This window comes from Chinchilla lanigera, unplaced genomic scaffold, assembly GCF_000276665.1.
Source record: "Chinchilla lanigera isolate Chin_1 unplaced genomic scaffold, ChiLan1.0 scaffold00075, whole genome shotgun sequence".
In the NCBI taxonomy this organism is placed as follows: Eukaryota; Metazoa; Chordata; class Mammalia; order Rodentia; family Chinchillidae; genus Chinchilla; species Chinchilla lanigera.
Window position 1 is genome coordinate 1,266,591 of NW_004955476.1, and position 26,716 is coordinate 1,293,306.

The 26,716-nt window shown below is 36.2% G+C and overlaps 1 protein-coding gene across 1 annotated transcript in view; it reads left to right on the forward strand.

Annotated features, from left to right (window-relative positions):
• Positions 1-26,716, forward strand: part of Prmt3 (protein arginine methyltransferase 3) — a gene marked incomplete in the record, with an annotated part of 109,004 nt that overhangs the window by 44,012 nt on the left and 38,276 nt on the right. The window contains 2 exon segments of the mRNA XM_005401723.2: positions 15,562-15,640; positions 25,927-26,114. Coding sequence (XP_005401780.2) covers positions 15,562-15,640; positions 25,927-26,114 — 267 coding nt within the window.

Consider the following 26,716-nt stretch of genomic DNA (forward strand, 5'->3'; position numbering starts at 1 on the left):
TATGCTCTCCAGGTAGTAACTCATAGACAGACCCCTTTCAACAATGGCATGAAGCATAGAATGCTCAGGTAACTTGCGCCCAGACCCTTTCACTCTTCAGTACATTAGAACCCTGCTTGCCTTCAGAGCCTGTGCTCATATTCTTCATGTTCTTCCAGCCCTCTAGAAACATCTTAAGGTTCAGCAAAGAGATTTTAAATATCTTTAAGTCATTCCATTTTGTGTTTGTTTTTAACTATATTTTTTTAATTCTAGAGAACGATATTGATATGGACTCTGCTCCAAACAGTAAGGACAGTAGCACCTTCACAGTATTTTTTATTCTACCCTTCACTTCTCAATTTCAGTTGTAATCTTCTTAGATGGCTGAGATTAATAATATTTATTTCATTTAAAAACAGTATCCATTGTTGTTTACCAGTGAGTCTATATAACATTAAAACACTGTTCTTTGACTCTGATATATCATTGTTTTACTTTTCATACATCCATTAATGAATTGAACTGCATTACCAAGTGGTTTTTTAATATGCTCTTGATTACTGTATTCCCTAATTTGCCAATTATGAGTGTCTGCTTATGGCCTTTGGCTCCTGAACAGTTGGACATGCTTTTTTTCCACTGACTCCTTCAGTGTTCCTGGGGAGAATTCAGATTGTAGCTTGATTCCTTTTTTCTTATTCCTTTTCTTTGTTTTTCCTATTTGTATTGCTGAAGTCGTTTTCAACCTTGAGACATAGTCAACTAGGGTATGTCTGCACGTGAAGGAATCTGGATCACATATTCGCAGAATACTTTGTTGTTTTGGACCATTTCTTCATTTTAAGGACATGTTCTGCAGTTAGTCTTAGAATGCATCTGTTTTTTTGTTGCAGTGTCCACTGCAGTATCACCAAATATCCGTATGTTAAATGTCTTTGTGGTCAGTATTAGTTTTCCCTGAACCTTTTTCCTGAACCGTCCCTGTCTTTTTTGATCCACTTTTGTTCATCTCAAGTCTTTCCCCTGATAGAATTAGATTTTTAGCTATGTCTGTTATGTTGCTTTCTGCTTCTATTTTTATGGGTTGCTAAATGATCTTCCATTCCTCATTTTATTTCTCTGAATTTCTGTTCTCTTTTTCATTTCATTTTCTTGCTTTGCTATCTCCTCTTTGAATTTTATTTTTCTTACTATTTGTATACCCTACTGGAAATCACTTGATTTTTCTCTTCAAGTAGCAGTTTGAGAATTTTGTATTTTCATGACTTGATCTACTTTTGTCTGTTCTGAGGACAGAGGAGAAGGGCTTTGTCCTTTCTTTCCCCAGAATTCTTGCTCCATCTCTTGATACCAGATCTCATTTTCATGAGTAGAAATAATTACACTTTGGTTCTTTCTTAATTCAGCTGGTAATCCTAATTTCACAAGTAGATACTATGGTTTAGAGTGAAAGTGGCCCCCAAAGCCTCATGTATTTGGGAGGTGACTGGATTATGGGCATTTAGAGCTGCCTGTTATCAGGAGGTGGGTCCGGTCTGAAGGGACGGGTCATTGTGGGTGTGACCTGGAAGAATGTGCTTCCCTTCCTGGCTCCTCTCTTTCCCTGTGTAGCCTTCAGCGGGGGAGGAGAACTGCTCTCTTCTGCTCTGGCCCTTCCACCACACTCCTTCTGCCTTGGAGCCACCTAGCTATGGACTGAAACCTACAAGCTGTAAACCAAAATAAACTCCTCCTCCTTTAGGTTTCAGGTGTTGGATATTATATCTCAGAGATGAAAAAGTGACTAAGACAGATTGTGGTACCTGGAATGGGGCCATTGCTCTGGCTGTACGTGAGCACATAGTTCAGAAGCCTGCAGGTAGTTACGGAAGGTTTCAGGATGCTGACTAGAGAATCCCTAGAACACTGTAACTGGAGCTTGATGGGAGATTCTAGTCAGACCTGAGAAGACGTGAATATTGGGTGGCATGGTGACTTCTAGACAAGTTTTCACTGAAAATCAAGAGCAAAAGACCCACAAAGAACGGCAGAGGAGTGCTTGAATGTTAAAAAGATTAGCATTCAAAAGGAGCCAAGTACTTTGAATCCAGGACAACAGGAAAAATGACTAAGGGCATGTCCAGAATCAGCAAGGCTCCATCCTTTGCAGGCTCAGAATTGCAAAAGTGAAAGGCTTTGCACCTTGCTTGAGAATTGTCACCTAAGGAGTTCATTCCTAGGTATTTGCTTCTCAGTGCTTAGCCATCCAGGCACGAAGGTGCTTTTGCACTCCAATTCAAGGGGCCCCAGCTGGCATGCAGAATGCACGAGTTTTGGGGTAGGGAAGCTGTCCCTCAAATTTCAGAAGGCCTTGGAAGTTGAGCAGTATATCCCTGAAAGGCAGTATGTAAAGCCATGAGAGTTAAGTCAGATGTGCAGTGGAGACCCCAGGAATGGGAGAAGCTAGGAATGTAGACCATCTGAGGAAAGCCACAGTGGACAAAGCTTTCTCCTTCGCCCATTTTAATTTTGTTTGACACAGGGTCTCCCTAAGTCACCCAGTCTGGGCTCAAATTTGTGATACCCCTGCTTCAGCCTCCAAGAGTTCTGGGATTACAAGTATGTGCTACCACTGCCATTTACCATTTTCTTAACTCTTGATTTTTTTTTTTTTTTAAAACGTTACTTACATATTCATATTTTCATCTTTGCATTATACAAAAGTTAACATGTTCCATACATGTGGTTTTTGTAGTTTAAAATTACAGTAAATGCCCAACTTATGAGTGAGTTCAGTTTCAGGAGAACATCCTTATTTTGGATTTGTTCCTAAGTCCACAGCATGAATCTTACATGCCTTTGACACAAATGTACAATGTAAAGCACAAAAAGCCCAAAGACACATATGAAAATACAGTAAGTCCCCCACTGTACTATGCTGTTTGCAGCGATTGCATTATACGGTGAGCACCGCAGCGCAGCTCTAGCACTATCAGACTTGTGAGCCACTTGCATGATTTGTTTACAACTGAATATAAATCGGGACTTACAGTGTATCTGTTACAGGTAAATTGTCCTTCCTGTCTGTGGCTGTATAATATTCCAGTGCATAGATAGCATGTACATAATTAATACTCATTTATGTTACTTTAATTCTTAGGCTTTTACAATGGATTCCATATTCTTTTGCATATATCATTTCATTTTACATCCCAGTGGTGGGTTGGATCAGAGTTAATGCACATGCAGTACCTCTAGTTACTGATACATTCTCTTCAGTATTGTGAAGAGATCCTAGTTTTGTGGACTAGCATATGGTCTGTCTTACTGAATGTCTCACAGTGGTTTAAAAAGAATATATTCTATTTTCAGGGAAAGGAATGTTACATAATTATCATTTGGATTAAGTTGGTTGTATCATTCAGATCTTTTAGGAATTATACACTGTTGATTACTGAAAGAATATGAATTTCTGTTATAGTTCAGAATTGTTTCACTTTTGACTACTGAAGTTTTTGCTTCAAATATTTTTGTGTATATGTACTCAGATTATTATGTATTCTGGATGAAGTTTGTCTTCACCATTGTGAAGTTGTATTCTCTAATTCTGATAATATTTTAGGATCTTTCCAAAAGTAGTAATGGGAGTACCTGTTTTTCCACAGTTGGTATGTTGCAGGAATGTTACTTATGTTATGTTATGTTATTTTGTTTTTTAGGATTACTTTTAAATTCGTGGCTTTGGCTTGAGGTTTTTCCTGCCCAAACAGACATTGTATAGCATTGTGCATTTACAGAAGGCCTGACTTGTGTTTAAAGGCTACTGGACATAGGGTGGGAGTGAGGAAGAATCATATGCCTGACCTCAGCACCGAGGTTCTAACCTGGGTTGAGGAGGTGGGGTGTGGCAGCAGGTGAGATTTTAAGTTCATTCTGTGGGTGGGGTCATTGTTCCTGCTTTATTTAGGGCAATTTCCTCTTGCCTTTCTTGCTTAGGCTGAGCTGTGAGTTTTATCTTATTCCCCCATGTTCGTTTGCTAGGTTTAGCAGATGTTCTCAAGGTCAAAACCAGCTTCTGGATGTACCTAACAAAATCTTTTCTTTCGTGTGTCTTGTATTTAGAGGAATAGTAGCTCTTAAAATGCATTGTGATTGAGATCCTGTTCCTTAAGTCTGGCTTCCAGGGTGGGACCTAGCTGCTGGGTGCTTCTGAGGGGACAGACACTTCCCCACATGGTAGACAGACAGATGGGAGTAGACTTCTCCCTCAGGCCCTTCTATAAGGCCCTCGGTCTCTCTCCTAAGGGTTTCACACGGTGGTGGGTAAGTTGCATCATGTGAATTTGGGAGCCACATTCAGACCATAGTGCAGATTGTTCTTATGTTTCTTTAGTATAATTCTGTTTAATAAAGTGCTAGCTAATACTTGTTTTACTTTTAATAATACAATACCTACTTATAGTTAATGATTTTTCAAAATCAGTTTGAGGATTGTAGTTTTGAAATACACATGCATCCACATTCCTCAGCCTCGGAAATGGGCTTTGTAGTTCCAAGTAAGAGCTACCCATGCTTTTGGAAAGCTCTTGAGATGGTTTATTTTCCTTTGATAGAACTACTTATTGCAGTTTGCCACAGCTTAAGGAAAGGGGGCAGTTTGACAGTTGGTGTTTTACTAAATCAGAATGCCATCTAGTGGAAGGACCTTTAAACTGATAAAAGTTTTAACTTAGAAGAGCCTGTAGAAAAAATCATCTCTCACCCTATTAAGTTCTCCCGCAGTCTGCCATAGTGAATTGCCAGAGGAAGGAAGCAGCTGTACAGGATAATAGTGTGCACTGAGTGGTGCCTCATCGGGGCGGTTAGCACCATGATTATTACTTCTCTTAAATGGAAAGTAGTAGTCAAGTAAAGTGATAGGATTGACTCTGACCAGTATTTGTGATACATGTAAAATATATTGTCTTTTGACTGTGTACTAGTACAGAAATGGCAACTAATTTATCCTTCAGTAGTTTTGTGTTATTTTGTATTAATTTCCAAAGTGTCTGTTACTGACTTTTAATTTGTTTATGAGAACATCCTTTGCTGTCTTCCTTTATCTATTTTCAGACTTGTTTTGTGGACTGTCATATGGTCTGTCTTATTGAATATCTCACAGTGATTTAAAAAGAATATATTCTATTTTCAGTGAAAGGAGTGTTACATAATTATCATTTGGATTAAGTTGGTTTTATCATTCACATCTTTTAAATATTTTAGGAATTATACACTGTTAATTACTGAAAGAATATGAATTTCTGTTATAGTTCAGAATTGTTTCACTTTGACTGCTAAAATTTTTGCTTCAAATATTTTTGTGTACATGTACTCAGATTATTATGTATTCTGGATGAAGTTTGTCTTCACCATTATGAAGTTGTATTCTCTGATCCTGATAATATTTTAGTTCTTTAGTGTACTTTGATATTAGTATAGATACTAGAATGTATTGATTTTTGGATATTACATATTTTTTGGGAGGGGCAGTGCTGGAAATCAAACCCATGGCCTCCCATACACTAGGCAAAGGCTGTAGCATTGAACCACATCCTGCATGCTTTAATTTAAGTTTCTGTGTTTAAAATGGACTTCTTATATGTAACATGTATATACTGTATGATTCCAAATTTAAGATGGCTCAGCTTAAGGTTTGGGGGCTGTTACAGTTTGTGTCTGGGTGTCCCCGCAAAGCCACATGCAGTCATGGGCAGGCTTTTAGAGTTTATGATTGATTCATAGTACAATGTTAGAAATAATGGATGTGAGTGCTACACCTGCCCTGGGGCAGGTAGTTCGCATACAGTGTAAGGGAGGGAAAGAGGCTGCTTGCCTTCGCTGCTCCTCCCTTTTGCTTCTTGTTGCTTTTGCTGTCTTTCACCACCATGAACAGTTGCCCTTTGTCATGTGCCATCCTCCCTTGGAGCCAGGCAAGTATGGACTGAAACTTCCATAGACAGTGAGCTAAAAAACCTTTCCTTCCTGAATTTTGAGTGTCAGGTATTTTGTCTCAGCAATAAGAGAAAAGTAACCAAGGCAGGGGCTTTCCAATGGTGTGAGAGTGATGCACATTCTGTAAAAACCATACCTCAAAGTTTGAAACTTGATCTTTTCTTAGACTAGCGATATGTGGTACAGAGCTCTCACAGTGCCCAGCTATAGCATCAGCGAGCAGCGATGCCCGATGGGTCATACAGTCCTGTGAGTAAACAATGGCTGTGTATCTTCTTTACAGTATTTTCAGTGTTCAGTGCATCTATAGGGCGTAATCCCATTGTGAATTGAAGACCATGTATAGTTGGTTTTTCTCAATCAAGACTCTTAAAACTCTTTTTACAAATCAGTTCTATTTTTCTCTCCAAAGTATGAAATGTTACAAGGTTCTTTTAAATTGATTATTTGTCCTTTCCCCTTTAATTTTGTGGACAAATAATATGTAACCATATGATAAAATTCAAAAGATGTGAAAGAATTTATAGTCAAGAATCGGTCTCATTCCCATACTGACAGCCTGCTGTTACATTCCTTCTCCTCTTCATGGGCAGTCATTTCTGTCCTTAATTTTGTACTGCTCCACCATATTGTAAGCATTTATAAACAGGTAAAAGTATCCTTTTTGCTTTCACCCATATTACTGTATATTGCATAAGTTGTCAAAAGTCTTGGAACCTTTTAAGTTGTGAAATACTCTCAAAAATTGCATAAACTTATAGGTATGAAATAGGCTATTGTTACATAGAATGAGCACTTGTGTAGTCATTAAATAGATCAAAATATAGAATGCAGCCCTCCAAATGTTTCTGAGTTGTAGCTCCTTTCTATCCCAGAAGTAACCACTCTTCTGACCCTTTATGGTAATTACTTCCTCACTTTCCTTTATGGTTTTACAATATTACATTTGCCAGTCTGTGCATTTTCATTTCTGTATATGCTATTGTATGAATGTACCACAAGGTGTCTTCTCATTCTGCTAGTGACAGAGGGGCTAGTGGCTCTGCGTCTGGCAAGCGCGAGGTGGTGAGTTCAATTTCCAGTTTAAAAAAAAAATAATCTGCTACTGATACAGATTGTGTCATTTACCAGGGTTATTTCTACCTTGTTTGTTTGGAGTGCTGGATTGAAACCACACTTCACACGTTAGGCAGGCTCTCAGCCACTGAGCTATACTCCCAGCTTGCACATCTCCAAATGCTGTAGTATATCTGTACATGCATGTAATTACATTTAAACATGTGAATAATTAAAAGTAGAGTTGCTAGATCATACGGTGTACTTGTCTTCCACGTTATCAGATAATGTCAACCTTTTCTAAAGGAGAAAAATTTTTATTTCATGCCTCTCTAGGCTAGTCTGCAGTGGGTATTGAATGACCTCTAGTCTAGTAGTCAGGGAGTGGTTTCCATTTTGTTTGAATTATTGATGACTTTTAGCATCTTTGGATATGATTAATGGCTATTTGTATCTCATGTCATGAAATAGTTGTATATCATACTTCTGCCCATTTTCCTTTTGTGCTAATTTTAAAAATAAAATGATTACTGTTCCTTTTTGGAGATCAAAATGTACATGTACATGTAGGTAGCCAGAGAATCAATATCTTTTCTAACTCTAACTTATGTTTTGGTTCTTACGTCTTTTCATGAGTAGGACTTGTTTTTAATGTGGTCAGATTTATTGGTTTTCTTGGTTACTTTTCTCATTGCTGAGAGAAAATACCTGACACCCAAAGTTAAGGGAAGAAAGGTTTTTTTGTAGAGGTTTCAGTTCATAGTCAGCTGCCTCCAAGGCAGAGGGGCATTGCGGAGCAGAAACAGTTCATGACAGGCAGAAGGCGGCAAAGCAGCAAGCAAAGTGACAGCAGCAAGCCCTCTTTCTGTCCTTTATATCCTATCCAGGCTACCCACTCCGAGGGCAGGTAGCATTTACACCCAGGTTGGGGCAGCTTTAATCCTAGCATCACACCATGAATCGATTCCAGCATCATACCCTGTATCCCAACATCACACACTCTAGATCCAGCCACTTCTAGAAAGCCCCACTTGTGACCATGGGAGGCTTTGGGGGAACATCCAGATACAAGCCATAACAGTGATCTTTTTACTTATGGTTAATACTTTTTCCCTCAAGAACTTAAATATTCTTCATGAACTTTGTACCTTTCTCTTTATATTTAGGTCTGTACTTATAGAATTGAGGGAAAAAAATTGTCATAGTCTTTCTTGGGGCGATTTGATGATACATGTAGATAGAATCAGCAAATGTGTATATTCATTAATCCAGGAATTCTACTACATTAGGATTAGATGTTGTGGGTAGTATATTTGTTGCAAGTAATTTTCTTTTGTCTTTATTTTAAAGAGAATAAATTTTTAAAAAATATCAAAAATGATACAGAATTTTAGAACAAGATGATAGGAAATCAACAATGGTTGTTACATTGCATATTGTTATTTTCAAAGCAGTTGTTCAGACTACCAGCTATAGGTGTGCAAAATTGATCAAAAAAAATAAACATTAACTGTTCCTTTCAATAACACCAACAGAAATTAGTAGTACAGTTATCTTAGCTATCTTGTGTATATATATATATATATATTTTTTTTTTTTTTTTCTCCTTCTTTCTTTTTTCCTTTCTCTCATCCCAGTTGTTCTTTCCTCTTGAGAAGTTTCTTTCCTTTTCACAATATCTGTTGTACTTTTTGGATCTTATTTACTCTTTCAGTTTCTTACACTAGGGGATTTTTCAAAGCCAGTATGAGGATTGTAGGGAGACAATATGATATTTACAGATGCAGCTCTGTTTTATTTCACTTATGAGTACGGTCTCTAGTTGCATCCATTTACCTGTAAAAGCCTCAAGTTTTTTATAGCTGAGAATACCACATCTTTTTTAATCTATTTCTCAGTTGATGGGCATTTGGGTTGTTTCCAAGATTTAGCTATGACAGGTTGTGCTGCTGTAAACATGGGTGCACATATATTGCTGTGGTATGATGTTTTCCGGAAAAATACCCAGGAGAATAGCTGAGTCAAATGGGACCTCTAATCCTAGTTTTTTGATGAATCTCCACTTGATTTCCACAGTGGTTATATCAGTCTACACTCAACAGTGGGAAAGCTTCCTTTTTTCCCCGCAGCCTTGCCCTCATTTGTTATTGGTTGTTTTCTTGATAATAGCCATTCTTTCTGGGGTGAGATGGAATCTCAGTGTTATTTTAATTTACATTTCTTGAATGACAAGTGATGTTGATCATTTTTTCATATATTTATTTGCCATTTGTATTTCTTCATCTGAAAAGTATGTATTCATCTCAGATGCCCACTTTTGTATTGAGTTTTGAATTTTGGGGGCCTGATTTTTTTCAGTTCTTTATGTGTTCTAGATAGAACTCCTTTGTCTAAGGGACAATTGGCTAAAACTTGTTCCCAATTCCTCTGTTTTTTTTTCTCTGTTGGTGATCTCTTTTGATGTGCAAAAACTTTTCGATAAGCTGAGGTTCAAGTTGTGGATTCTTTGAAATATTTCCCATAGAATTTGGTTTTTGTTTATGAACTCTCTACCTATTCCTGTGTCTTCAAGATTTCTACTTACTTTCTCTTCCAGTTGATTTAGTGTTTCTGTTTTAATATTTAGATCTTTGATCCATTTTGACTTTAGTTTATTGCATATTGGTAGACATGAATCTAGTTTTAGTCATCGGCATGTGGAAAGCCAGTTTTTCCAGCACCATTGAGGCTCTTCCAGTGAACATGTTTGGCGTCTTTGTCAGATATAAGGTGGCTGAGTGCATTTGTAGTTGTGTCTGCATCTTCTAATCTGTTCCACTGATCTTCAGTTCTGTTTTTCTTTTTTTCAGTACCATGCTGATTTTATCACAGTAGTTTTGTAGTATAATTCCGAGTCACGGATTGTGTTATCCAGAATTGCTTTTGCTATTCTAGGTCTCTCCTGGTTCCAAATGAATTTTAGGAATGCTTTGTCTAGATCTATGAGGTATACTACTGGTATTTTGATTGGGATTGCATTGAATCTGTGTAACAGTTTTGGGAGTATGGCTATTTTTACAGTGTTGGTTGTTACAAGTAATTTTTTAATTTCAATTCTAAGCCTCCATATTATTGACTTCTTGTCACCAGTCTTTCACCAGATTAACACTTCATTTTATTTGTATCTCACCCTTGATTTTCATTTTAAAAATTTTTCTTAGGGGTATATCAGTCATTCAGTTATTTTAAAAAATGTTAGAGAAAAGAAGTACTTTATACTGAAGGTATCACGAGATTCTGTTCTCATGAATGAATCTGTGCCAAGAAAATATCACAGGCAGGCATTTCAAGAATAAGATGCCCATTTCAGTGAATAATGTCCATATTCTAGTCCTGATTTAATTCCATATGTTCCTTTGTAGTACTTAATTTTCGGATGGTAAGTGCAATATTTAATTTTAAAAAGTAAATGTCACTTTGAAAGAAGAACGCCCTATGAGCATCTTAGAAGGAAATATTAGGTGTAATTCCCCTGCCAGATGGCACCCCTACAGGTGAGGCAGCAGCCTGTGAAATTACAGTCTGAATTACACTACAGATGAGCAGGGCTTTTGGAGGAAGGCTTTCTGATAGCAGTAATAAATGACTTGGGCCAGAACCAAGGACAGTTCCCAGGAGTTTAAGTTGCTCTGGTCACATAGGGAGCCTGTAGTAAAATGAAGCTTAGCAAACTGAAAAGTTAAGAGAAAGGATGATAATCATTAGCTATCAATACTTAGATGAATCTCTCCATCTGTTCTATTTAACTCATAATATTATATATTAATTCTACACATATTCTAATATGTACTTTGATTTTTTCCAGACTAATACCTTTACAATGAATGATGCCTAAGATACCATTCTCATATATTGAGTCACATACTACACAGTTCTAACCCAGTTTAGTATGTTCTTTGGTGAATTCTTCATTTTGAAGCCCTTTAGCCCTAAATTTTTAATACAGTACTAAATCTTACGACAGCCAGGCAAATAGACCTGAGAAATAACATAGAATAGTGATTGGAAACTTGACCTTTGTGATTAGAACAGGGTTCAAATTCTGCTTCATTTACTTACTGTTTGTGTGACTATGAGCTATTTATCAGTCCCTAATTTATTTCTAAGCTTTAGTGTCCTCATCAGTTAAGAGGAAATAACAGAATGACCTTTGGGGAAGAATTAAGTGATATAATACATCGTTCTATGTGCCAGGCACATTTCCAACTCTCAGGAATATGGCTTCAAACAGTATGGCTAAGTCTTTGTACTTTTGGAGCTTCTATTTTAGTAAGAGAACAAAACAACACAACAGTAAATAGTATTTTAATTCTGAAGTGCTGTGATGGAACAGACCTTCCCCCACCCCCCGCAAAAAAGGACCTTTAAAGGAAGAAGAGGATACTGTATTTACATGAGGACATCAGAGAAGTCTTTTTGATCTGGTAACAACACATTCCTGCTGCTTGAACCACCGGTGGTGCATGCATGGCTCTTATTGGACAGCTTGTACCCCTGGTGGTTCAAATGGGTCTATTTGCTTTTATTGGTCTTTTACTAATAAAATTAAAAAAAAAAAAAAAACCTGCCTGATGGGACAATCATGCATATCACCAATGATTCATGCCACCTGGCAGCAGGACATATGAATTACAGCCTCATCATGGATATTTACACTGAAAGCTGAACACCAAGTGAGCACTAAAATTGCCTGCCCTCAGTTTGAGTCATAAATACTGTAACATATCTCTTAAATATGAAGAAATATGTCATCTCTTCTTAATTTAGAGGAATGCTTTTCCACTCATTTGCTGGCTGTGTTTCTCTTTAACTTAAGGTTTAAGAACTTAAGAGTACTTTAGAAGACTCTTCTTCAGCTGCACAAGATCTTGCTATTCAGATGAAGTAGAAATAGTGAAGAGAGTATTATTTTTAATGTTACCCCAGTGAGGAGAAAAAAAAGGAGATGGAAAGTAGAAAAAAGGAAAAGAAGACTTGCTTCATCCTTTTGCTTCTTTGCATTTTAGCATACAGTCACTGGCCTTGTATGATAAATTCCACCAAATTAAATAGGCGTTCTATACATCCTTTTCGGATATCAGAAAACCACTTGACTGTCAGGTTTTGGAGATTCTGACCTAAGAATGACTGAATCAGTGGTTATTGTCTTCTCTGCTTTGTCCGCTCTCACACTCTTGACTTTGGTCTAGTGGAACTGATTCTTAGTTGTTGTTTAAGTCAGAACACTCAAGACAGTAAGAGGAGCTAAAAGTTTTCTGGTTTATTTATCCAGCAGTATGACTTTAAATAAAACAACCTAAGACTGGTTTCTTTCATATTTATTTAGAACCTTAGAAAAATTATGTTAAGTAGAACCATAAAATATTATGTGATCAGGATTCTAATTTTAGGTAAAAGTAAGATTATTGTGTTGGGTATGTGGAAAGATGCTTATTTGTGTTTTGTAATTCCAATAGAAGTAGTTGTATGAGAAAGTCTTAAATATAAATCCAAGGCTCAGGATAATAAAATTGAGGTTTTTGTTCATGGACTAAAACATTGTTGTGATACTTTCTGTGGGAAGAATCTTAAAGTTGGAATTGGCTCTAATTTGATTGTATCATTATTATTGGTTTTTTTTTTTTTTTTGTTGTTTTTTGGTTTTTCTCTGGTATCGGGAACCAAACTCACGACCTTGCGCTTGCCAGGCAGGCACTTTGCCGCTGAGCTAAATCCCCAGCCCCTATTATTGGGTTTTTAAGTTATATTTCTTGGTTGTAGAGAAATTTTGAGTGATTTTATATTTTCTTGTCTGCACCCATGTACACATAGTCTTGGGTGGTCTGCAAAAATAAGTGAACCAAGAAAATTTATTCTGATAGACTCTTGAAAGAGAGCGAACAGTTCAGTCCTGACTCCTGGGTTACAACTAAAATAAATATTACATGATTCTGGGCAGTCTGCTAAGTCTTAACTCTAGTATATTCAGCCAAATTTTAAAATTCTGATTACTCCTTAGGAATACATTTTTGGCTCTTAATGTATTCAGCTAAGGTTTATTGTTCCAAATCATTTTGCTTGTGTTAACATGTCTAATCCTCCCAACATTCTACTGATGTGGAAACCAAGGCAGAGTGATGTTAAATCTAGACGTCTACCCTCTTAGCACTGTAAGATTGGTATTAACCATAGTGCCACTTTAAAATATGGTACAATTTAATCTGTGATGAACAGCTATAAAAACTACCTTGAACACAATAATTAGAAGGTATTGGCAGAGGGGCTAGTTTTCAGTTAATGATTTAAGAGGGTTTTTGGGATTTCTCTCTAATTTAGGGAAGATGGAATATTAACATATAAAAGTAAAACACTTAGCTAATTATTTGAAAGAGTAATATTATCTTAGAAAATGGTTTGACACAGTACCAAACCAATAATAAACTATTTTTCCCTACAAATAATAAACTATTTTCCCTATAAATAATAAACTATTTTTTCCCAATAAAGATTGGCCAGTATTAAATACTTAGTACTACAAAGTATACATTTTATTTTCTGTTTTAATGTTTAAAAAATTCAACAATCATGGAAATAAGAGCCATCATTTTTTATCCTATTGACATTTTACCTAATGGGTAATTCTTTGGCATAGATTATTACTCACTTTAATCAATAGATAAATACCTATTTACAAGCATTTGTGTTCATAAATCAGACTGCTAAAAATTTTTCAAGTGAGTTCTACAAGTTCTACAAGTTGTTTGAGTACCCAGATCACATGGGGAACTACCCTCTAATAGTTTAGCATGTTACTATTTATCCAGAAAAACTTCTACTAAACCCTTAGGTTTCCTATGCAAACACATCAGTACCTGAGCTTTGTTGCAAGCTCTCTTTAGAGGCAGCTATTTTTACTCAGTGAACTAGTGTAGGGTCAGGGTAGGTAGACCAAGCTGCAATTGAGAGCTGCAGTTTAATTAGGTTCCATTACAGTCATTCAAACTTATGAGCTGAATTTTCTGTAAATTTAAATTTGCTGTTAATCTGTTGTGAAGATGATCCATTCTAAATTTGCACATCTGTCTTGTTCTGGAGAAATCTTTAAAATAACTGTATTTGTGTGGTTTAAGAGTATTGTATGATATTTGTCTCTTCAGACAGTAACTTGTGCTCAGAACAAATGAGAAGATGAGGATAGCATTGATTAGAATAGTGAGGAAAAAACACAGCTCATACCTGGAGAGGTAATGAGGTGTGCTGCATGCTGAGCACTTGACTTCTTGGCTGCTTAGGGTGGCCTCGGCATAGGCCCAAAAGGAGGACAGCAAACCAAAATTGGCATAGACTTCTCAGTCATGATTTGTCATTTCTTTTGAAAACTACCACACTATTGGAACAGAGCTAATCACAAATTAGTGTATTTGTGATACACATAGCAGGTTTTCTTTTCATTTGTACTGTGATTATTTTTTCTTGAAAGAAAATTCATTGTTTTAAAATCTATACTGGGATCATATTTTCTGAACTGTATTTCAGGCAACACTAGTGTAGCAAGGTGTGCTAATAGATACTAAATTTTTTAAAAGGGGTTAATCAAACAGTGGGTAATACCTGGTTAATGTATGTTCAACAAGCCAAGTGTGGTGGTACATGCTTGTAATTCCAGCAGTATAGGAGGCTGAGGCAGGAGGATCACAAGTTCAAGCCCAGTCTAGGCAACTTGACAAGATCCTGTCTCAGAATTTAAAAGGAGCTGGATGTTTAGCTTTATGCAAAGGCTCTGGGGGTGTTGGAGGGTGGGGGTTAGCTTTCTGTTAACCATAGCACTATTCAGAACTTTTAGTGTGTTAATGTTTGAGTCTCTAAAAGGGGATAACGTACTATATTTATATAAAATATATCTAGTGTTTCTCAAAGATCTTTGACTAAGTATTAATTAAAGAAAAAGTCACTGGACAGGAAACACTTTGGGAAAGGGTGCTCTGGACTAGGGATTCTCATCCTTAGTCATTGCCATCTTGGGACAGATAACTCCTTCTGTGGTCAGCTGTAGGGTGTTTAGCATCGTTCTTGGCTCTACCCAGGTAGTACTGGTAGCATCTCTCAGTCCCCATCCTTGCTTGTAACAAAACTGTCTCTAGCCTTGCCAGATGTCCCCCAGGGGGCAAAATCTACTTGAGAACTGCTACTGTAGATTAATATTGCAACATTCCAGGGAGTTACAGGTTTTATTAACAGTTTCTATCTGACAGTTTCCTTTCATTAAGGAAGATACAGTAGTCTGGAAGGTGGAACACAGGTTGAGAAAATTCAGTATAATCTACCAAATAAACTTTCTAGGTCGACTTTATATCCTGTCCCCATTTTCTAGTGATTATTAAGTGGTGAACTTACTGCAAAAAATAATTTCAGACATTGTAAAATATTATATGGCGGAGGCATATATAATTTGGTATATTGATATATAATATTATTAAGAGTCCAGATACTTAAGAACAACCATTTCTAAAATTCATTTTTTCCTTTTTTGTGCAGGGATATTTTCTTCTTTTTGAGTCTATGTTAGATTCTGTCCTTTATGCAAAGAACAAATACTTGGCAAAAGGAGGATCAGGTGAGTATAAAATTTTATTGTTAATAATCTAATTTTAGTCTGGACAACTATGCATGGCTGAGAGACTACCCAATAGTGATAAAACATATCTCCATTAGAAGAAACCTTAAGACATCTGTGTATTCTATTGCTGAAAGAGCATTGCATAAGGCTTGCAGAACTCCAAATTAATAGTATTTTCAAGAATACTTATTATTAGAAGGTTTTTTTACAGCTAGGTTTTGGAAGGTTTTTAGTAGTCAGATGAAACTTTAACAAACGCCTTTTCATTTTTAACCCTCATGATATCTGCTTGGTTTTATCCAGTAGCATATTTCATGCTGCTTTGGAGATTATTCACTTTAATGGCAAATGTTCATGATTTCAGTAAATATATAAAGCTGGCTTCTCTGTAATTTAATGATAACATTTAAACAACAACTGCTTGCTTTTCAGTAGTTTTTAGAGCACCATATACCACACAAGTACATAAATAAATCCCAGTAAATGTGGGAAGTTTCTTTTCATGTCTGGAAAACATTTTATCATATTAACTCTGCATCCTCAGAGGAGAGTATGTTTTTGCAGAGATTATGCTTTGTTCATCTTCATCACTTCAGCAAAGTCCACAGCTGCTGGAACATGGTAGAGCAACGTAGTATTTGCTGAATTGAATCGTTAGAACTGAGTTGAACCTGTCCCCTTCACTTCCCTCTCCCCGCACCTTTTCAGAGTTCCGGGATAAATGGTTTCCACGGTCCAAGGACAGGTAGTAAACGCTGCCTGAAAGCAGATGCAAAGGAAGAGTAAGGTTCACGTAATGACCAAGCATTTGACTGTGGTTGTGCCTCCTGCCCATTAGTATCGAATGGAATTCCAGTAGCAGTTATGGTACAGTTAAAAATCAGTGAGGCCCAAAGCAAAGAACAGAGAGGAACTCTCCAGAACAATAGAGCTGTTCTTATAATACCATCTAAGTGGGTTGCTTTTCTTTTTAAAATGTACCCATTTCGTTGATATATTTTCTACAACCATTTCAGATATATTCCTGATCTCCATCATGATCTGGCTAGAATTTTTAGATGTATTTTACCGTGCTACAATTGGCTATATATTTCTATAATTATAGAGGTGGGTCTTTTTAAATAAGGACATTATGATTTGTTGATTGTCTGCTAGCTGTCAAATAATACTCGCTACCTTTGTTCGTTATTAGTTAAAATCCTGAGCCACAGCCCTTTGGAATCATGATAATAGTTTCATAAATGACACCTGTTAAGTGGCCAAGTCTTGCTTTCTTTTTTAACTCTGATCTGCCTAACTCCAGCATTCATGTTATTTTTACTTAATTTTGTTATTTCCCTACTGCAGTATATTTTTAAAAATCTGACTCTTATTATGAAGTTCTGAAAAAAAGGTTCAGATAACTGTTTCCCCACCTCCCTAAATGGTATTCATTGATCTTACTGATGAACCACCAGCCACTTACATTTAAATTGAATTCTTGGTGAAATTCATTAAGAAGCTACAGCAGCATTAACCATGGCAGGACTATTTCCCATTATCAGAAAAAAAAAGGGAGGTCTGTAAGGCTCCTTCACTCCATATTTCTTTGTAACTAATATTAGTGCTAAGATAATCTGGAGGTATGTTCAGAAAAAGTCAGCATTTCACTGCTCTGAGTGGTGCTGTTGAATGTTGGTTGTTAATAAGATCAAGAGGAAAACATCAGCGATGAATAGCCTGAGGTGGTCTAACCTATCTCTGTATGTGAATATGCCTGATTTAGTTGCTTATTCTTGTTATTTTTCAGAAAGAAAGATTTGCTAAGCAAATACTCATGTAAAGCTTTTAGAAAATGATTGCATTGTGAGAGAAGGACCATATGAATATTATGGGTTCATAATTTTTTTTTGTACTGGGATTGAATCCAGGGCCTTTGTGCTGTGCTACATTCTCAGCCTTGTTTGTGGTGAGACCAGGGTCTCATTAAGTTGATGAGACTGGGCTCAAATTTGCCATCCCCCAGTGTGAACGTCCCTGAGCACTGGGGTTATAGTCATGAGCCAGCATGCCTAGGTCCATGATTTATTCCTATGTGGAAGGCCCTGGGTTCAATCCCCAATATCACAAAAAACAAAACAAAAGTTGAATGAATGAGGTTTATGGTGATAGATCCTGTCTGTATTTTGACTGTGGGGTTGATTAAACAAACAAAATCAAAAAGAGTAAGTTTTCATGCATCTACAAAAAAAGTAATAAAATATGAAGGGGCAATTCCCACTTCATTCAGGTCAAATGAATTATGATTTAATTCCTAACTTTTAAGAAACATGTTAAAACTGCTAACTTTATGCCCACCTTTGTGGGGGTTGTTATTATCAATATAGCTACCTTTTTAAAAGGGAGTAAATGCAAGTTTAAAAGTGCAAGGAAAGGGAAAAACAAATACATTTTATCTTTGCTCATGGTAGGAGATAGTAAATACTGCTGAAAACGGAGAAGCAAAGATAGTATATAGGGCCGACTGAAAATAAAGACCTTCTCCATATAGGAATTACTGGGAATGTAGCCCAGTGATAGGGTGCTTGACCAGAATGCCGTTTTAGTCTGCTGTGTATTGTTCCAACTTCAGTGTTCTTTTTCCTTTAACAGGTGGATTTAATCCATTTGTATTTACTCCATGTTAAATATTTTTTGTTCATGACTAATTTCTTTTTTCAAAAGTGGTTTATCACATGACCTTTCACTTTTTCCTTATGTATTTTTATTTTGTTTCTTACTAGGGCTAGAGAATCAAACCCAAGGTCTTGTGCATGCTAGGCAAGCACCCTACCACTGAGTTACATCCCTCAACCCTTTCCCTGTATTATTTTTATAGGTAAATAGACAGATGGACAGATACGAAGTTATGTATTTTCCTTTTGGTGGCTTACATTGTAATTATAACTTTACCTAAAACCTTAAGATCTTTATTTTCAAACGCTGTTTACTATCTCCTACCATGAGTAATGACAATCAAGGATGACATAAAAAGGGAAAACAATTTTATATCACAAAAGAATATCCAGTTGTATTCATTTATAGAACTATCTTTTTTAAAAAAAATTAACAACAGTTAAATTTGGGTAGATACTCAGACAAATCGAAACAAAGTGAAAACTGACCATGTAAAGAGGAATTGGAGTGGAAATATTATATAATAGGGCTTAGATATGAAGATTAAAATCATATTCCTACCTCATAGGTAACCAACATTTTTAGAAAAACACAGGTTGTATAATTAAAACTAAACAAAATTTATATGCAGACAGTTACTATTGAATGATCTGAAAGATTTGATTTCTTCCCCCCCCCCCCCCCCCCCCCCCCCCCGGTACCGGGAATCGAACTCACGACCTCACTTGCTTGCCAGGCAGGCGCTGTGTCTCTGAGCTAAATCCCCAGCCCTTGAAAGATTTAAATAAGTGGAAAAATAGCACCATGTTCTGGGGTGGAAGAAATAAATGCCTTAAAGTGTCGTTTCTCCCAAAAATAATTTAAAATGTAACAGAATTCAAAAATGACAGTTGCTGAGGTAGATGGGTACATGAGAATTACTGCATGGTCTTCTCTATTTTTAAAATATATTCAGAATATTTTATAGGATGAAGTTTTTTAAAACTGTAATCCTACTGGCAGGCTTTTCTTTTTTTGGGGGGGGGGTTTGGTTTTGGTTTTTCTCCAGTACCAGGAACCGAACTCACGACCTTGTGCTTGCCAGACAGGCACTTTGCCGCTGAGCTAAATCCCCAGCCCCCTGGCAGGCTTTTCTAAACAGGCTGTTTCTAAAATTTATATGGAGGCTGGGCATGGTGGTGCATGCCTGTAATCCCAGCACTCAGGAGACTGAGGCAGGAGGATTGCTGCAAGTTCAAAGCCAACCTGGGCTACACAGTGAGTTGTGGACCAGCCTAAACTACATAGCAAGACCCTGTCTCAAAAAACAAAACAAAATTAAATTAAATTTATATGAAAAATAAAGAACAGCAAGGAAACCTTTGAAATAGAGACAGTATTTGGGGTAGGAGGGTGCAGGAGGAGTAGTGTTACCGAATATTAAAACACATAATAAAACCTTAATAATTACAACAGTGTATTAGTAGTTCTTGATTGAAGCGATGAGAGATGAATTGGAAAAAATGAAAAGTCTTTGGATAGGCACAACTACATATGACATGTCATATAATTGAGGGACTGGTTTTCTAAGCAAATGGTGTTCTTCATGGTCTCAGCACTCTCCAGACTGAGGCAGGAGGATTTCTTGAGCTCAGGTGTTCAAGACTAAGCTGAGCAACATAGCCAGACCCTGTCTCCAAAAGAAAAAAAACTTAATTTACAAAATAAATTATATACTGTAAATTTTAGTGTCAGATTAAATGCAAATTAATTACTGTAGCTTTCTACTAAGTCCTGATTGTTCTTTTAATAATTGCTTTGGCAATATCATCATGGTGGAAGTGTTAAAAAAAAAAAAAAAATCTGATAGTTTCTGTTTTATAAAAGGACTGCCAGGATGAGGTTGAATGAATAGATCAGCATCTTAATGATATTGGGTCTTTCATTCCTTGAAACCCATGTTTTTTCATTTCTTTAATTTGTCCTGATACTGCTTTACAGTTTTTAACATAAGCATCTTTGTGCATCCTTTAAGTTTATTCTTAAATGCTTAACTTTTTTTTTGTCATTCTTACAGATGTATTTTTTTAGGTTTTATGTTTTGATTAACTGTTATAAACACATAAATTATTTTATTAACCTTGTATTCTGTGTTCTTGCATTTACTTGTTTCTTTCAATAGTTTTATAGATGTCTTAGAATTTTCTGTGTAAACAGTCATTTGCTTCTACCTTTTCATGCTATATATTTTTAATTTTTTTCTTGCCTATAACTCTTTCATTAAAATAGGAAACAATGAGTCCATTCAGATTTAAATAAATAATCTGAAAGTTATTTACCTATTTACTAATAACCTCCCCACAAAATGTCTACTAATTGTGAAAGGGAAAAAAGAGTCTATTTCACTGTGGAAGCCTAGCCAGCTTCACTTTAATTAATCAAAGTAACATATGCAAGAGTGGAACAAATTGAAATTATACTGTGTTAAGAGCCTATAGAAATAATTTATTTCTCTGAAACTTCCTCGAAACTAGTAATACTTTGTAAAATTACAGTTTTTACAGAAGAGCCTGTTAATGGTGAAATCTTTCATGCTACTAGAAAAAATATTTTCATTGCACAAATACTGAATATCCTCCACCATAGTCAGAAATAAATGCAGATTTCTTAGAGGCGCTTTCAGAATATATACATCTTTGAGTTATACTTGTCAAGAACTTGAGGATTGAATGTCCAGTGTAATGCAGATGTGCAGCTATTTTATAACACTGTTTCCTTACTAGTCTTGACAAAGATCACTATAACTGCTGGAGGCTTTAGGTTAGAAAATGTTTACATTTCAGCTCCATATCAGACCCTTTTGAACTAAAATTAAGAAGAGATAGGTTCTTAATAATTTTATGTTTCTCTTGATGTCACTCAGTTCTTGTTGCAAGAAATAGAAATCTGTTAAACAGAAAAATAATTTATTAAAGACACAGAGTAGGTCACAGAGTTTGTGTGGAAACTGGAAAACCAGACTAAGTAAAAGGTTATGTATGCAGCTGCAAAAAATGCTCAGAATTACCTTCCAAGATTTCTAGCATTAATGCCTTGATGCTGGACACTGGCAGACAGGTAACACTGCTGATTTCGCCAGAAGTAGATGTTGCTGCCTCCAAAAATTAGACACAGCTTTCAGTTTATATCATTAGTGGAGCTATGGTCTTGTCCTAACCTGCAAGGGAGGTAGGAAAAGTGTCTGTCATTTCCTGTTTCCATAAAGAAAGTAGCCCTGCCTCAAAACAGAGGACTGCACAGGCAGTTCTGAGGGGCAGGAAAATAGAGTGTGCGGTAGATAGCATGCACTCACATCTTTGCCTCCCTCCAGGATTTTCTGTTGCAATTGGCTTTGGAAAATCTGATCTGTGCCAGTCAAAAATTTCTTCTGTTATGAACTCTGTATATGCTAATATGTTTCACATTTTCTACATAGATGATCTCAAATGTAAACAATCATGAATGCTGGTTTGTAGCGCTTAAAGATTTCTTTTAGAATTTCCATAGTCCACTGTCTACTTCATTCTTCAGATTTGCCTTTTTCATATTTATTATATCAGTAGTGTCAGTAATTTTGTAGTGGTACTGTTCTACTTTTTTTCACTATACACTTTTTCAGAGCAGCTACATCTTAGTTTTTAGCTAAGCTGTAGTGGGCTTTGCTATTTATGTTAATGATGAACAAATGCATCTAATTTCCAAGTAAATATGCTCAGTTCTCAAAGATTTCCTTACATAAAATGGATTTAAGTTTATGTAACTCCCACGATATCTGTTAGTTTGGTGACTTTTTGGTACATTTTCTATCTTACATATCAAGTATTTTGTGATCATTGATTATTAACTCACTAAAATCTTTTTATTGTTCAGCTATATTGGGAAAAGTATACTTTGTTTTGACTCATTTTTATTCTAAGTATTTTTACCGTGTGGTTATTTATACACAAGCAGTGATACTAGTGGTTAGTAGGAATCATGTTCTCACACATCTCAGTACTACGCTTTAGTATGCAAAAGCTTGTGAGGCATTTCAGAGGGATAAAGGATTTCCCATCTCTATCTGTTCACCGTGTGAGCTGTTCTAGTGACAAATGAATTCTGGGCAGTGAATCGAGAAGGACACAGATGTCAAAGCCATGAATTTATAAATGGTCTGTTAAGAGGGTGCTTTTGTCCAATCAGCATTTTGTTAATTTCACCTACAAGCCGGAATAATTATTCAATTATAGTTTCTATCTGACAAAAATCTAATGACAAATGTGTCAGAATCTGAAGATAAAAGGTTAGTCAGAATTTTGGCCGGAGGCCCAAAATTTAGGCAGCCTTGTGGAGGTGGATATAAACCCAAATTGACCTAATAACACTGATTACAAATTCTTTATGAATATTCATAGATCTTACCGAGACACAAAAATAATTTTGTTTTTAAGCTCTAAAGTAGATAAGTATTGTTATTTTTGTATCTTTATGAATATAATTAGCTTTAAAATGTACCTTGACAATAGAAGTAGTAAAATCCTGTTCCTTTTTAATTTGTTTTGCCTTATTGCCAGTATAGTTTCAAACTGTTTTGTAATTTTCAGAACGTAATGTGAAAAGGTTATCTTTATTAGTGATATGACTGATATATCACATTGTTTGATGTAGAACCAGATATCAGCACACTTTTTGTATAAAAGGCCCAATAGTAAATATTTTCAATTCCATGGTCTTACAGTCTCTGTCCCAGCTATGCAGCTCTGCTGCTGTAGCACAGCCACAGATACTATGTAAACAAGTAAGTGTGGCTGTATGCTAATCAAACTTATTTACAAAAACAGCCAGCAAACTGGATTTGACCTATGGGCCAGAGTTTTCCAAACCTGGTAGAGACGGATTAAATTTCCACTAATATTTTTAATAGTATTCTAAAGTAGAAAAACTTTATGAACTATGTGAAATAACTTAATTGTGAGTTCCTTGGCAGGATATTGGGTTCTCAGAAATTATACCATGAATGGCACTCACTGAAGTTTGGTCATCAACCATGTCAATCATGTCAACCATTTCTTTCTCATCTCTATCAAGGGTTCTCAGAAATTATACCATGAATGGCACTCACTGAAGTAGGTCAGTTTGGTCATGTCAACCATGTGAATCATGTCAACTATTTTTTTCTCATCTCTATCAAGGGTATCTTACCTGGCCTACTTCCTGTTTGTAAATAAAGTTTTATTGGAACACAGTCATGCTCATTTGTTTACATATAATGTATGACACCAACAGCAGCAGAAAACGGTATTTTCAACAGAAAACATATGGCCTACAAAACCTAAAGTAGTAACTTTACAAAAAACATTTGCTAACCCTTACTATATTCCTCTTTAAGTGTGAAATTTCAGGGTACCCTGTGGGAATGCCTCTATGTCATATTAGGGTCAAGAAAGGATTTATCAAGAAGTTAGCCACATATCTGATTGCTTCAGGATTCTTTTTCTTCTACAGTGTTTTTCATCTTATGGATCCTGCCAAGGAAACTAAACATACTTCCTGTAGTTGCTTCTGCTAGATATTTTTTTCTGGGTATCTCAAAGTTAGGTTTCAAAGGATTTGCTTTGATGCCAGCAGCTCAGCTCCTGCATTGGGGTTTATGAAGGATATATGAGTGCTGTAAGTTACTGAGTGATAAAATTTCCAGGACTGTGAATAAAAATAAAGTGGGAAGAGAGGTTAATTTCTGTTTAAATCTGAAGGCTACTTAATGGTCACCTGGTAATTTCTGCATTTCATTGATACATTTATATTTGCTCTCTGTTGATACAGGAACATATGATTTAATTTACTGTATTCCATGAATTTCCTAAAAGTTGCTATTTGATATATTCAAAAGAAACATTAATTTTATTTGTTAGTCACAAAAAATAAACAGTATTTTTAAAAAGTTTTGTATCATAAGGACCTTTACTTTTGGGGTGGGGGAATGTATCTCAGTGGTAGAGCACTTGCCTAGCATGCTTGAGACCCTTGCACTACCAAAGAGCAAACACATTTTTAAAAAAATTGTTGGCAGTTTCTTCATAAATCACTTTTTCCATAACTCACCAACACTTCGTGGTTTTCTTTCCTCTTCCAGCTGCTCAGCCTCCTTCCCCCTTGTATATACCTTGTAAATTCTCATGGTCACTGCATATTCTCCCTAGGGCTCCTGAGCGCCATTACTTTCACTTCCATTTGCATGCTCATGGTCTCCAAAGTTACAGCTCTGGCCCAGATAATTTCTTTTGGGTTTCAGACTTGTGCTGCAAGCAGGAAACTTCCGTATTTCTCTTGAATCTGCCCATGTTTTTCTTTACTAGCGTGTTTAATAGGACCAATTGCTAATAGGTCCAGCTGTTAAAGCTTGACACTTGTCCTAGCTCTTCCTGGCCTCCACAGCCAACCTGGCTCACAGTTCTGTGAGTTCTTCCTCCTGGGTGTCCTTGAATAATACATCTCTTTTCCAGTCCCGTAGCCAACAGCCTAATTCTGATCACCTGGACTGTTTGTTAATTTGTTTCCATTTTAGTCTTGTATCTTTCCAGTCATTTTTAACATTGCAGGCCGAATGGTTTTTCTAAAACTACAGTCAGATTGTGTTGCTACCCTATGTAAATTATTTGAATAAAGTCTAATTTTTAATACTTACTGTGGTGCCTTTGTAGCTTTATATGTCACTGCTTATCTCTGATTGGCTCCGGGCATCAATTAATTATGAACCTGGATGCACACTGCTCATTCTTCCTAAAACATGCTTTCCTCCCCACTCCTACTGGTGATTCAGTTTTTACTTTACATATAGCCCTGTTCCCTGGCTTCCACCCAGTTCGAAATCACTGATTTTGCTTTGAGTTTCCATAGTACCTTGTAGTACCTTGTGCTGGCTGTTTCTTATTATTCATCATCTGAGTTTCCTGAGGGTAGGGATATGTATCCAGACTTTAAATTAGACTGACACATATGCTGGCATGTTCTTAATGTTCATAAATATTTTCTTTTATATTGAGTAAGAGAGGGTAATATGAACTGGTCCTCCACAAAACTATAAAATTAAATTTTATTACATATTGTACATGCTATATATCTGATTGGTTCTTTCCGAATTTTTTTTGGTATATACGAAGTAAAGATTTAGTGAATTTAAAGTCAGCATGTTTTAAGGTTTAATATTAATAAATTTATGTTCTGGGTGATTTAATTTTATCATCCTGTTTTAATAATTTTAATGAGTCCATAATTGGAATCCCATTTAACTTTTACCCTCATAATGTTTTTTTTTTGTTTGTTTTTCTTCCGGTATCAGGAATCAAACTCACAACCTTGCACTTTTCAGGCAGGCGCTGTGCCACTGAGCTAAATCTTCACCCCCATAGTGGGTATTTTTTAAAGAGGCTGTAAAAGGGAACTGAGTTATTTTCCCTGACCTATATACCTTCATTAATTTTCCTTTGATAGTAATCCATACCGATGGGTTTGGAGGTATATCTATCTCTATAGAGAGAGAGAGAGATAGATATATTTTTTTGCTTTTTAAAAATTATATTCTTTCATTAAAGGCGATGGTACTACATAGTTAGGCATTTTGTTGTTTACAGTCTACCCTGACATTTGCACTATCAGCCTTGTAGCAGTGAGTGATGTGAATAAACATGCTGATAGAATTGCTTTCTGGGACGATGTCTATGGCTTCAACATGTCCTGCATGAAGAAAGCAGTTATTCCAGAAGCAGTTGTGGAAGTTGTAGATCCAGAGACTCTTATTTCAGACCCCTGTAGTATTAAGGTAAGTGTTTTGCCAATTTTTGTTTTTTAATGAAAGCATTGCCCTTTTTCTTAGTTCATTATTTGAGGTTATTGTAGTCACACCTCTCTGTCTGGTGGCCCCCCCAGACAGGTTGGTTCTAGGAGCCTTATGGTTACCAAAACCCAGTACTATTCAGGTTCTTAAGGTTATTACAATGTAAATGCTGTGAAAATAGTTACAGTACTTCGTTGTTTAGAGAATAATAGGAAAAGCAAAATTTGTATATGTTCTGTACAGACGCAACTTCTTTCAAATAGAATTTTGAATTCACAGTGGACTAGCCTGAGGATGCAGGACTGTGGAAACAGAGGACTGACTTTATTTTATATGTGGACCTTGAAAACAGTGCCCTTCCAGCTTTAGTCAGAATAAAATAACTCAAAGTCGTATTTACCACCAGATCCTCATCTGTTTGGAATTCTATTTATGCTTTTAAACTTGTTTTACTCAGTTTTATAATCCTCCAAGTCTAGCTCTGAACTGGTTGAATAATTTGCTTTTACTTTGGCTAAGACAAAAAGTCCTGCTGTATTGTCACCTCTGCTTCACCACCAGTTGGCTTTATTACAGCTTCCCTCAGC